At 39.3% G+C, this 13,883-nt stretch overlaps 1 protein-coding gene across 9 annotated transcripts in view; it reads right to left on the bottom strand.

Moving 5' to 3' along the window:
- LOC136857189 (inverted formin-2) overlaps positions 1-13,883 on the bottom strand; it is a 506,484-nt gene that overhangs the window by 32,442 nt on the left and 460,159 nt on the right. For all 9 annotated transcript variants that reach the window (XM_067135641.2, XM_067135643.2, XM_067135640.2 and 6 more), the window contains 2 exons: positions 4,679-4,794; positions 455-614 (listed from right to left, as the gene is read on the bottom strand). In XM_067135641.2, coding sequence (XP_066991742.2) covers positions 455-614; positions 4,679-4,794 — 276 coding nt within the window. The remainder of the gene's footprint in view (positions 1-454; positions 615-4,678; positions 4,795-13,883) is intronic.

The following is a 13,883-nucleotide window of genomic DNA, read 5'->3' as shown; positions in this document are numbered from 1 at the left end:
TACAATGTGTAGGTTACTGTTCTTTCTCAAAATACAGTGTGCAATGTTATGTTTATTCTCATGGTTTGTAAGAGTTTTTAATTGATGAGTGTATTTTTGAGTTATGACCCTAAATATTACTGGTAGCGTAGGTACATAGAATATTAAATGAAGAGTGAATAAATTAACCTCTTTCAATATGTACACAGTATTATTAATTTGTTTTTGTAAAACCATAAGTCATGTTCTATAAATTGCAATAATCCAGCACCTTTAGGTGCCAAGAGGACCTGATTACCAAAATTTTACTGTACTGTATTTTATTTCTCACAGAAGTCTGTATGAATGGAATGTGGTACTTTATTCTAATTTCCTAAATCCAGAAGCTACAATCTTGTATGAAATAACTCCCATTACCCACAGCTATTAAATTATTTAATTATGTAAAATTATTTATAGTTATTTTATTTCTTACCCAGCAATTCTTTGCGAATTCGGTTGCGTTGGTGTAATTCACTGCAACCCAGAATTAAACAATTGATGAATGCAAGAAGGGTAGTCTTGTACACTATATTGTCAGCATCTCTCAGCTCATTGATTACAACTTCAAATCGGTAACGTAGTCCGTGAGATACCTGTGTAAAAGAAGAAAGCACATGAGTAAAATGATAACAGGCTCCAAAAGGTTGATTATTCCATTATCTAGTACTCCTTACCCAAATAAACCTATATTTCACCTGACCTCCACCCCACTTCCCTCCACAACCTCCAAATACTTTCCCCATTCCACTTATTCTCTTACCACTTTACCGTGCTGTCAGCGGTAATTGAAATTTGACCCTACAGTCTTAAAGTTCAAGTGCAATTACTAGTGAATGCTCACTCATTTCTAAAATCCCAGGGGCTCACAACTAGTGAGACAAGGAGTGACTATCACAGGACTATCAGTATGGCATTCGTTCCACTAACTTAGACCAGGCTCTTTTCTACTATATTTCCTATTCAAACTCTGTATCAACTTTATTCTCTTCCAACCCCAATGACATGAGGTGTGCAAGGTCCAAATAATTTTATTTTCCTGTCTTTCATGACCCTTCTCTTGCTTTAGACAATTCTTTTTTCTTTTTCTTGTTCTTCTGTGGTAAGAACACAGCTGTTTTGACACACAAACAACAATCAAAACGAAACTCCATGGCGACACAGCCTTGATGGACCTTGGTCTACCAACTGACCACTGTTCAACCCGAAGGTCTGCAGGTCATGAGGAGACGCGTGGTCAGCGCGACGAATTCTTTTAGCTGTTACTCCTGGTTTTCTAGACCGCGGCCGCTATATCACCGTCGGATTCAGATAGCTCCTCAATTGTTCTCACGCAGGCTTAGTGGACCTCGAACCAGCCCTCAGATCCACATAAAATTCGCAACCCGGGGCCTCCCGCTAAGAGCCAGACTCAAACCGCGGGGCCGGCAACACAACAATCGCCACAATCAGTCGCTCTCATCCATCTCCAGTTCCCTCCCTCCTCTTCCTGGATCGGTAAATTTATGTCAACACATCTAAAGCAATATTTTACTAATCCCTTAAGGGTTGCCGCATCTCTCGAAAAATCGAGATTGTGCCGAGAAAAGTGTCCCGCCTAAAATTAAATTACGATTTTAAGTCTACCGCGAAAAGTCGAGAGAAGCAAGACATTAAAATAGCCAGTTGACCTTTTCAGCACGATATCGTAAAATCTATATCTATCTATCTATATATATATATATATATATATATTTTAAGAGTGTTGTCTGTACATTGCTCAGAATTTGAAAAGAATGGTATTTCTGTATCGATCATGTCCACAGTAACAAGGAAATGCATTTTTTACTTTACTGTAATTGTCCGTCCGTCCGTCCGTCCGTACACGCATCACGAGAAAACGGCTGAAGAGGATTTAATGAAAATCACTACAATCTAGGCTATAAATTATTCTATTCACGCTGACTGAAATGGTAGTTTAGGGGAAGGCCTTAAATTTAATTATCAAATATTTATGTTAATAGTGGTCGTGTCTTAATGAAAATCGGTATGCAAAGTCGGGGTAATAAGTCGATATCATCTAGGCCATAAATAATTGTATTCACGCTGAGTGAAATGGCAGTTTAGGGGAATGCCTAAAATTTAATTTTCGAATATTTATGTTATTAGTAGTCGTATCTTAATGGGAATCGGTAGACAAAGACGGGAAATATGTCGCTACAATATAGGCTATGCATAATTGTATTCACGCTGAAAAGAATGGTAGTTTAGGGGAACGCCTAAAGTTTAATTTTCAAATATTTATTATATTAGTGGTCGTATCTTCACAAAAATTGGCATTTGAAGTCGGAATAAGTCACTATAATCTAGGCAATCAATAATTTTACTCACAATGAGTGAAATGGTAGTTTAGGGGAAGGCCTGAAATGTAATCTATAGGCCAATATATAAAATAATTTGTCTGTTCATTGCTCAGAATTTGAAAAGAATGGTGTTTCTGTATCGGTCATGTCCACAGTAACAAGGAAATGCATTTTTTTTTTACTTTTCCGTAATTTCTGTCTGTCTGTACACGCATCACGAGAAAACGGCTGAAGAGAATTTAATGAAAATCGGTATGTAAAGTCGGGTGATGAACCACTACAATCTAGACTACAAATTATTTTATTCATGCTGAGTGAAATGGTAGTTTAGGGGAAGGCCTGAAATGTAATTCTCAAATAAGTTATATAGCCTATGTTATTAGTGGTCGTATCGATAAATACTACATATCCAACATAACTAAAGTTATGTTATAAGTTAGTAGTAGTTAAGTTATGTAAGAAGTTATTAAATCTCCGATCACTTATATCTTATACATTGTTACCGAACCGCATATAATCACACAGATATTAATGAATTTGGATTTTTGTTACTAAGTCCATATCACCGCCGAGTCACAAGAAAATGGGTAAACAGAATTTAGTGAAAATCGGTATGTAAAGTCTGAGAATAAGGAACTACAGTCTACGATATAAATAATTCTGTAAGACGCCCTAATATCACAGAGTCGAAAGAAAACTAATGTGAAGGTGTGCAATATAGAAAGCTCAAACTTAATCAACAATAATATTACATTGACCATTGTTTGTTGTGATGTGCTTTTTGTCTTTGTTTCCACTCATCCCCGATAGATAGGATTACTGCAGCGTACCGAGGTTTTTTTAATTTGCTTTACGTCGCACCGACACAGGTAAGTCTTATGGCGACGGTGGGATAGGAAAGGAATAGGGGTGTGAAGGAAGCGGCCTTGGCTTTAATTAAGGTACAGCCTGGTGTGAAAATGGGATACCACGGAATACCATCTTCAGGGATGCCGGCAGTGAGGTTCGAATCCACTATCTCCCGGATGCAAGCTCGCAGCTGCGCGCCCCTAACCACACGGCCAACTCGCCTGGTCGTACCGAGTGTAACAGCCTGCCTGTATATTGGCGGGAAGTAGCTGGGGAGTTAGATAACTTTCTTCTTTAGCATGCCATTCCTCTGGTTCATACATTTTCTAATATTACTGGTACGTAACACACTGGTTCATCATATCATTCGAGCTATTCAATCCCTACTCTGAGGCACTGATTGGAATGAGTAGTGTGCATATTTAACGGAATAATGACAGAGGAGTGTTCACGGCAGTCTGCGACCTGGTTATTCAAGCTCTGGAACTTTGGACTGTTAGATCGGCACCGTAGTACTGTTCGTCGAAAGTGAGAAAGTGCGCGGTTTTTCATTTGATCGAGTATTTTATATGATATCATTGCTTTCAATCGCTACATTCCTACTGACGTTTTTGTAATGACCTCTGTTGAATTCAGTTAGGAAAACCACCAAGTCAGTCTTTCTGAGAATCCCGTAGCGAAGCACGGGTACATCAGCTAGTAAAAAATATACCGTACTAATTTTGCTAGTTTTTCTGAATAAAGTTGTTGTCAGAGTCTGTTTAAGTCAACAATATATCACGAAAACTCTTTAGTTGTTAGAAAATAAGAACCTTTAGAATTGCATATAACAAAGTCAGACGAATACAATCGGTAGGCATGCTGAATAATATAAGAAGTAAAATAGTTTGTTTATGCTTGTACAAGTATTTAAATGCATATCCCAATTTGTTAGATAACATAGCACAGCATGGACTCCATTTTTACTTTCAGCATGAAACAATCCAGTTTGGGGGCTTTGTGAGAATGACTTTGTCGAGTCATTTTCACTTAACTGAAGACATCGAAATGCCCCAAAATAAACCAATACAGCACTGTGTATCAGTAACGAACTGTTTAGGTATACAATTAAATTACGACCTTGTCGTATGACTCGGCATTAGATTTAATTAACCCTATCCGTTTCGGAAAGATGTGTAATGATTAGGAATGAGCATCCAGAATATTACACTGAAGAGCACCTTTCTCTTCTCGTAATCCGATGCAGAGTTAACTATGAAGGAGGGAAAAAAAATTACCACCCACCTATGTACTTAGATAAGAATGAGTCAACTACACAGCCTCACTGAAATTTACGCCATAAAATATTTACGATCAGTACAAAAGATTAATAATAGATTTTATAGGAGACCTACCCAATCTGATCAGGCTATGAAAGCGGACGCGTGTATTTTATCTTTATAGCTTGATATAAAGAAATGTGTCCTTACCTTGAAATGTTGCAAGGCATCCAAAGCAAGACTATGCCCCCGAGGCGAAGCCATACAAACGGCGCAAAGCAGCTCAAACACCTGCAGCTTCACAGTCGTGTTGTGAGATGTCAGAACTGGAACAGACAACACAGTGTGTCACAGTACAGTATTCTTATCTCGTCCATCAGGATGACTAGTCCTTGCTTGCTGATACAAATAGTGTGACCGACCTTAGGTGAGGGCAATACAACACTTCTGCATTGTCCTTAGACGTCAAGAAGAGAAAAAAAAATAGCATTTCTACTCGTGAGAAAAGAAAGAACGGACAATCTTACCTTAGATAAAACACTATTATTGGTTCATATTAGGGGCTCCGTTTTTGTGGGGTGTCATTACTTGCGTGTAAAAAGTAACTTGTGCTGCCCGATGTGGTGGATATCCCCTTCGATTGGGGGCGGTTAAGTACGTCCGTGGTATATCCAGACTGTCGTATGAGGAGACGTATAGTGCAGTGCTCTCGAGTTGGGAGTGTGGATTAAGCGACCACAGCTTTGATATTGCTTCCAATTACTTGGGGCAAGCAACTCACTTTCATCTTTCCTGTCTGACCTCCCTTGGTCGAATCTTGTTCCCTCCCGATCCTGACTGTACTAGGATTTGCGAGGCCTAGGGTCTCATTTTCAAGCCCCATTTGCCCCTCCCCTGTCTTTTTCAGATACCCCCATTCTTCGCACGGTATCCCCTGCCTGTCGTAAGAGACGATTAAAAGGAAGACCAGGGGCTCTCGACTTGGGGAGCGTGGATTAACGACCATGGTTCCGTAAGAGGATATTGACACTGCTTCTACTTAAGTCAGACTCCTCACTTTTATCTTTCCTATCCGACCTCCTTTAGTCAAATCTTGTTCTTTTCCGACCCTGACTGTATTATTACCCTTTGGGTGTGGGGTAGAATAAGATCCACGGTATCCCCTTCCTATCGTAAGAGGCGACTAAAAACGACCCCAGTGGCTCTTAACTTGGGAGCGTGGGTTGGCGACTACAGGGCCCTTGGCTGAGTTCTGGCATTTTTCCACTTGTGCCAGGCTCCTCACTTTCATCTATCCTATCCGACCTCTCTTGGTCATTTCTTGTTTTTTCCAACACCGACGTTACGTTCGCGAGGCCTAGGGAGTACTTCCAGCTGTACTACCTCTTTAAACAATAATCAATCACCACTACCATTGACTGTAGGCCTATTAGATTTGAGAAGTCTAGAGAGTCGTTTTCACGCCCTTCGTGGTCCGTTATTTTACAAATACCTTCATTCTTCTAAGTGTCGAACCTCTTCCTTTTCCCTCTGATCAGTGTTATGAGATGATGGTTGATCGGTTGCACTTCCTCTTAAAACAGTAATCACCACCAGCATTTTCCATTCTTCCTCTGATTACTGTTAAGGGAAGATCGTTGCCCTGATTCACTTCATCTTCAAACAATTATCACCATCACTAACTTTACGATTGGAACAGGCACCAAGACTAACTAGAGGTTCAACACTGAGTTCGCGGGCGTGAAAGACGAGATTGTCACTGGTGCCTAAACAAGGAGATTGTGGTTCAAATTTCAGCCAACTTAAGTGGGATTTTTGAAACGAAAAGTATCGCTGTGGTTCGGATTCCACGTTACACTGAAGGACCCGTGGTTAGACCACGTAGAACTATGAGCCTGCGTGTTTTAACACTGAGCTCCCCTGTGTTGCGAGTTAACAAGCGAAAAATGTTCAAAGGTACGCTCTCTCCATAGGTAAAACAAATTCAAGGGAATGGCTATCTTTTATTTCTCTCTTTTTTGATAAACCTACACTTCTACCACCACTGATGAATATTTGGCTATATTGCCTCGATCTGTATGTTTCGCGAATTCGGAAAATACAGCTTGATATGTTCTTAATGTAGCGAAGTTAAAAATAATTGATTTTTAATAAATTATAAGTATAACCGTTTTTGATACGGTGATTCATGAGAAATTTTAGACAGAAAATATCACAAAGCCCGGGTCCTAACCTCAATGCATGCAGAATTACATCAATTTAGCTCCCTCTGTGGATCAGGGGTAAAAATGGATTATACTATTCAAATAATATGTAAACTCAAGTGAGTAAATCAACAGAATATGTTCCGAAGAGTATAAACAGCTAACAGAAAACAAGTTACCCACACAGACCTGATACTACAATTACGACAGCCACTCTGGAATTCCCTATTCCGCCCTATGACTTGTTTATGATGGCAATTTCCTTCTTCCATTCACTAGCGTTGAATTGTTGCCCGGCTCCTTGGTTGAATGGTCAGCATACTGGGTTCAGGTACGGGCCCTGGGTTCGATTCCTGGTCAGGCCAGGGATTTTAAATGCATCAATCATCATTGATCTGCTGCCCAGGAGATAGATTCTCTATCAATTGTGTATCGAGTCTTTTCTTAAATGCTTTCAAAGAAATTAGAAATTTATCTAACTTTTCCCTTGATAAATTATTCCATTCCCTAATTTCTCTTCCTACAAATGAATATTTGCCCCAGTTTGTCCTCTTGAATTCCAACTTTATCTTCATGTTATCTTTCCTACATTTAAGAGCTCCACTCAAACTCATTCGTCCAATACCATCCCATGCTATTTCTCCACTGACAGCTCGGAACGCCCCCTAAGTCAAGCAGCCCCAGCCAGCATTTACCTGATTTTGAATAATATTCTCAGAGGAAAAAGCTTCTAAATGCAGATCAATGATAATTGATGGAGTTTTCTTATAATCAGTATAAAATATCAAAGTTCTCTTCTTAGATCCTGGGCTGAACCTGGAATTGAACCCAGACCAACTGGACAAGAAGGAAGTATGCTAAATTGTCCTAAACAACTGTTGTTTTTATGTGCGTAATGTATCATACTTCGCGTCATTACAGGGTGGCTAAATTTACCAAAGTAACACCAGGGCATTTCATAAATTTAGACATTAAATAATGGGACAAAACAGGACGTACATATTACAGAATATTATGAACTAAACAACAATGCTTAACTATCGACAATTGTTAGGGAAGGTTTTAATAAGCAATAACTATATAATATACAAACACATGGACATTTTAACTACTGTATCTACAAATGCGAGTTGCTGACTTCAGAATGAGAAACCGTGTATTTTTCTGATGAGTATATTTCTTTCAACAGTTTGAGATTACTTAATTACAGATTAGGAAATTGTTTACATGTAAGATCCTGAAATGTCGTCCTGACAACAACAATATTGCCGTATCGCTTCTATTATCTCATCAGTCCATGGAGAATTTACAATTAAGAAAGTTCATTTGTGCTTGATATAGCGAATGCAAAGCTAACGAACACCTTTATCGATGTATTCCTTGAATACTAGAATATCAGAGAGAATAGAAAAGGAGCAAAATCACTCAAATAGGTGAATAAAATTGTTGGTATGTTTTTAATCGAGAGAAACGGGACAATTTGGCGTCCCGTTAACAAATTGTCGGGATAGTGGAATATATTACGGAAAGAAAAAAAGACAGTCCCTTTACAAACTTAACATCTGGTCATCCTACAGGTTATTATTATTATTATTATTATTATTATTATTATTATTATTATTATTATTATTAAAAGCTACATTTATAGAACGTACCTGATACACTGAAGAGTACTAGCCATGACCCGAAATCAAAATCATCTTTATTGTTTGGTGTTTGCCCTTCTTCATAAGCATGATATTGAAGTACGTACAGATCAGCTAGAATGATACTTCCAGTCTCCTTGTAAATTATTATTGTTTTTCGAAAAGGTTATTCATTTTAACCTCTTACCTGTCTCGAAACCAAAAGGATATGGGATCAATCTGTATTGATATCAACATACGGTATCTGTTCACATTCACTTACAATAAAACGTCACTGATTGCCAATGTCTCATTTCTGATATCTTGGTGAATAACTCATTTCCATAATCAGCTGATTCATTGATGTTGAAATTACGCTCTTTGAATGTAGTGTGTTGATTCATGGTCAAGCGAGAGAGAAGACACAGAAGTGCAAATTGTTACTATGTTCCCATTTCTTTCTTTTTTTTTTTTTTTTTTTTTTTTTTACTTAAAAGTTAATCGGCTCCGATATTTTCGTAACAAATGCAGTACCTGGAACCGGTTGTAAATTATAGAATAATCAGCGGGAAAACACAATGTGTTAATAAAATACTGCTAAAATTGAGAAAATAATATCCACTTGATAACCGCGAAAAATAAAGACACTTAACGACAAAGAGTTCCAGTTGTTCTGACTGTTCTGTTTGGAGGTACAGTATGTTTAACTTGAGTTCCGTGTTCTGCGTGTGTAAATAGCCTAATTACATGCGTTAACACAGTGTTGTGTTAACCAGTGCGAGGAATGGAAAGAAGGCTGCCGCAAAATTATTTCACAGGAGAAATAATAATAAAAAGTCTCAGTGGCGCAGTCTTTCTGTTTCCAAAATAGTGGGTTCGAACCCAATTTAAGTCAGGCTCTTTGAGGCAGTCTTTCCCTTCTAGCACGTTACAAATTTTTTGTCGGACGATATTTCGACAGAAGAGACATTATTATTATTTCTTTTGCTCCCGCTTTTTCCCCACACCTATGGGGTCGTGGGTGTGAATTGCGTCGCACATGCGGATTTGGCCCTGTTTTACGGTCGGATGCCCTTCCTGACGCAACCCTATATGGAGTGATCTAATCACTATTGCGTGTTTCTGTGGTGGTTGGTAGTGTGATATGTTGTCTGAATATGAGGAGGAGAGTGTTGGGACGGACACATACACCCAGTCCCCGACCCAGAAGTATTAATCAGAACCGATTAAAATCCCCGACCCGGCCGGGAATCGAACCCGGGACCCTCGGAACCGAAGGCCAGTGCGCTGACCATTCAGCCAACGAGTCGGACATTATTATTATTATTATTATTACTTCGAATTTACCATTTAATAAAATTACGGCATTATGAATAATTTTTGGTAACACCTCAGATTCTGATTTCTTCCCAGTATTGCCAACTTGTCCCGTTTCTCTCGATTAGAAACATACCAACAATTTTATTCACGTATTTGAGTGATGATTTTGCTCCTTTTCTATTGCACATTAAAGCCCACCTGGTGACCGTGAGCGTTAAGGCGTATAAACGGTCTGACACTCTGGTTAGCCGGTTCGAGTGCCGTTGGTCGAATAAAGTTTCACCATCAGAATGTTGGCCCGGCAGGTTAGGGGAGGTGGTGGTGGTATACAATTTCTAATCACTAGATTGCGTGCCAAAAGCCTGGATTAAATCCCAAACCTCTCCGCAGTGCTCATACGGAGTGAGTGATGCATATAACGCTGTTGATGGCGATTCGTCCGTCGATGGGGACGTTAAGACTTCAGCAGAGTAGACTATGTGCCGGCACCGGGTTTCACCCTCTCCCTTCCTACTATCATATATCACGTCACGTCATTTCATGTCATTAACTCCCCTGATGAGGTTGACGTCACGAAGGGCATACGCTCATAAAAACCCTCCAAGACAGATTCATCTCACCTCATACCCGGCCTAGTAAAGAAACGGGACAAGGGTTGAACAAACCAACATGCGCTGACGCATACCGATTGTACTGTTTATTAATTTCTGATTGTCAAGGTAACATTTTCACTGAATATAATTTCACAAAAGAGAGTCTCCGTGGCTCAGGTGGCAGCGCGTCGACCTCTCACCGCTGGGTTCCGTGGTTCAAATTCTTGTCACTCCATGTCCATGGACAAAGCGGAGGCGGAACAGCTTTTTCTCCGGGTACTAAGGTTTTCCCTGTCATATTTCACTCCAGCAACACTCTGTAATATCATTTCATTTCATCTGTCATTCATTAATCATTGCCCCAGAGGAGTGCGACAGACTTCGGCAGCCGGCACAATTCCTATCCTCGCCGCTAGATGGGGGCGACTGGAAACAGGTTGTGGAGTTTCATTCATAATTTCACAAAGCCTGAACCACGATGGCTGAGGCCATATGATTTTATATAGGCCTATTTATATGCTGAATATACTAAATTAATTTAATTAATTTAGAGGTATTGTAAATTTGGATCAATAATTGTGAAATATCTCAGATATTCTGGGACGTAATCTATATGATCATATTTCCCTTATGTGTGCGTTCTAAGTACAGTGCAGGTTTGATTATCATTGTAACTTGCGGAATCGGTATGTATGTCTTACGGGAATGACATATTGTGAGGAATCCGAAATTCGGGATAGTCAAAAATAAGTATTTACTATCAAGTATGTCAGGGTTCCTTAATAGACGCTCCGAATGAGAAGCAACTGTTTTATCTTATCGCCCGTCCAAAGGTGGTACAAACACACAAGAGTATTCCTGCTGTATTAATGTCACCTTGTTCGCTAATGTCGGAGCAGATCGAAGTTCCAGTGCAGACTCTGCGTGACACGCTTACGACCAATCAGAGAAAGAACCACGAAAATTGCTCGTTCCTCTACCTTTCAATCAGGGTTACGTAACTCCTGAGGGTGGGAAGGCGGTAGAATGCACCCACAGTATCCCTTGCCAGCCGTAAGAGGTGACAAAGAGGGACCCGATGGGCTCTTAGCTGGAAACGTGGGTTGACGATCACGGGGCCCCTAGCCCAGTCTGCCATTGCTTCCACTAGCGCCAGCCTCCTCGCTTTCACCTTTCCTATCCGATCTCGCTCAGTGAACTTCGGACCACGACGGTATTAAGTTTGCGAGGCCAAGACAGTCATTTTTTACGCCTTTCTTTGCCCTTCCCGTTATTTTGTCGATACTTTCATACTTCGAAAGACCATACTACTAATTCTCCCTCTGATTAGTGTGAAGAGAGTTTCACTTCCTTCGAAACAATCACCACCACCACTACTACCAGGTTTAAGTCCCTTCTCAGCCTCAAGAAACTCGTGAAAATAACGTATTAAAAACAGAGTACCAAAAATATTTGAGTAGTATAGAGGGGAGTACTTTCCATATCCTGCCAAAAATCTGTAGCCTTCCATCAATTTCCAAATATATTTATAATTAAAACAGGCGAGAAATGAAGTTAAGGCTGCTCTATAACTTTCCACTCGCAGGAAACAGGAACTCGCAATGCCGCAGATAATTTCGTGGCCGGAGGTCAATTCATTTATAGGAAGAGGAATTAAGGGTTGGAATAATTTATCAAGGGAAATATTCGATAAATTTCCATGCCCTTTGAAATCTGACACCTGGGTGGCAGCCCTAAATGCATATCAACGACAGATAGATAGACTCATTCGAATTACCACAGCAGAGACCTGAAGTAGGAAGCTGTTACGTGGGGCAAACCCTAAATCTAAAAACCACCTTAGCGACTCAGGAATGCGAGAACTAGCTATTGCAGGATTTTGTTTGCACAGCCCGGAACGTTAAATATGATAAAATATAAAAGTCTATATCATGTGAAACAAAATAAATTTTTAAAGTCTTGGGAAACTTAAAATTTTCTATCAGTCGTCTCGTTTCAAATGGCAATAATCCAAATAACATGTTTAACACTAGGATAGTAACCGTAACTTAATTCATTGCTTTAGACTTAAGTTTTCTTGGTCCTATGTATAATCCTAATACACTTGTTTCAAAATCTGGGGTAAAACTGGAAGTCTTTACTTTCGAATTTCGAATTATTCACCGGTATTAACAATAATTATATTGAAAATTGTTACAGAGGTCATTTCCAGCCAACCAGTCAAGAATTTGCTATAAAAAAATAAAAGCATTTTTCAAGTCTGAAATGCTTACGATCATGTTTTTGTTCAAAATCCAGAACAGATATTCACCATACAAACGTAAACTGCCGGTAACTTTAATTCAATTTAACTGTGGTTGTGATGCGACAGTCAAAAGGTGTAATTTAATTACATTTTCTTTATTTCTTTACGATTTGCTTGAACATTAAGAAAGAAAAACTATTTTATTAGTTGGTTAGATGGCTTTACGGTTTAACATTTATCAATGAAACTGCCCATGCAATTCAATCTCAATGTCACAGAAACGTCTACATATTTTAATGAGAATATGGAAGTTCACAATTACGTACAGGCCCATTAATACAGTAGTAGAGACTTTGACGTAACTGAAGTGTTCGTTCTTGTCACTAACCGGAACAGAAATCAGTGACAATATAATGGGCTATTGAAGTTAATTTCATCCAGGATGAAGTATGGAAGAGCCATGTCATAAGAATGCCTCGTAACTAAGGATATACTGCTATAAGAGTGGATGTCAAGAGGACCTCAATTAATGTACTTACGTCAAAGAGCATTTACATCCCATTTGGAGAATTTCATGACCAGCACGATTATTAACTCACGGAACAGACGTTGACTTGGAACTGTTTACACACACCGGCACTATCACGCACTTTCCGCCTTGCACTGCGGCGCACTCGCTGACTCAACAATGTTGGTCTGAGCAACATGTCGAGCAAGCAACTTCAGACTGCGGGCTAAATGTACAGTTTGTCTCGTGCTCGACTTCCTGTGCTCTACGTCATCAACCAATCTCTTGGAAGATGGGGTGGGGGCTGGATAACGGCAGGGTTGAGTATACACTACACTGTATAGTACAGCGTTAACAGCAACACTCCCTTGTTTGACTACCGAGAAGTGCATTGACATGCAGCCAGGAGCCCGTTTATTGATAAAAAATGTCCCGGTGTCCAAAATTTACTCCAAATGTACCGGTAGTTTCCAAATCTACTCCATATTAAATTTGTACTTATAAGTACTAGAAAATGAAGATACAACAGTTGATAAGCTCAGACGTTATTCTGTAGATATTTCACATGAAGATACATACAAGAAAGCTACTGACTCAGCAAAGGCAATATCACCGGATTTTACTCAGAATGAAGGAGACAAGTTTGATGAGTTTTCATGTAAGAAAACAAATAAATAAATAAATAAATAAATAAATAAATAAATAAATAAATAAATAAATAAATGTGAATGTAAAGTTGAAGTGTGGAGTGATTGAAAAAAAAAGTACGACAAATGATGTGAAGGTTTTGTTTGTGGGACTGTGGGACTTGAGAGAGAAAAAAAGTGCGGAAGTGGGGGTGGCTTCAAAATAGTTACGATTTTGAGAAATAGGATTCAGTTTGAGATTACGAACTCCGAAACAAAAGATGTTTTCTTTTT

Source organism: Anabrus simplex, chromosome 1 (assembly GCF_040414725.1).
Source record: "Anabrus simplex isolate iqAnaSimp1 chromosome 1, ASM4041472v1, whole genome shotgun sequence".
In the NCBI taxonomy this organism is placed as follows: Eukaryota; Metazoa; Arthropoda; class Insecta; order Orthoptera; family Tettigoniidae; genus Anabrus; species Anabrus simplex.
The sequence above is the reverse complement of the archived record's forward strand: the minus strand, read 5'-3'. Positions and strand labels throughout refer to the sequence as shown.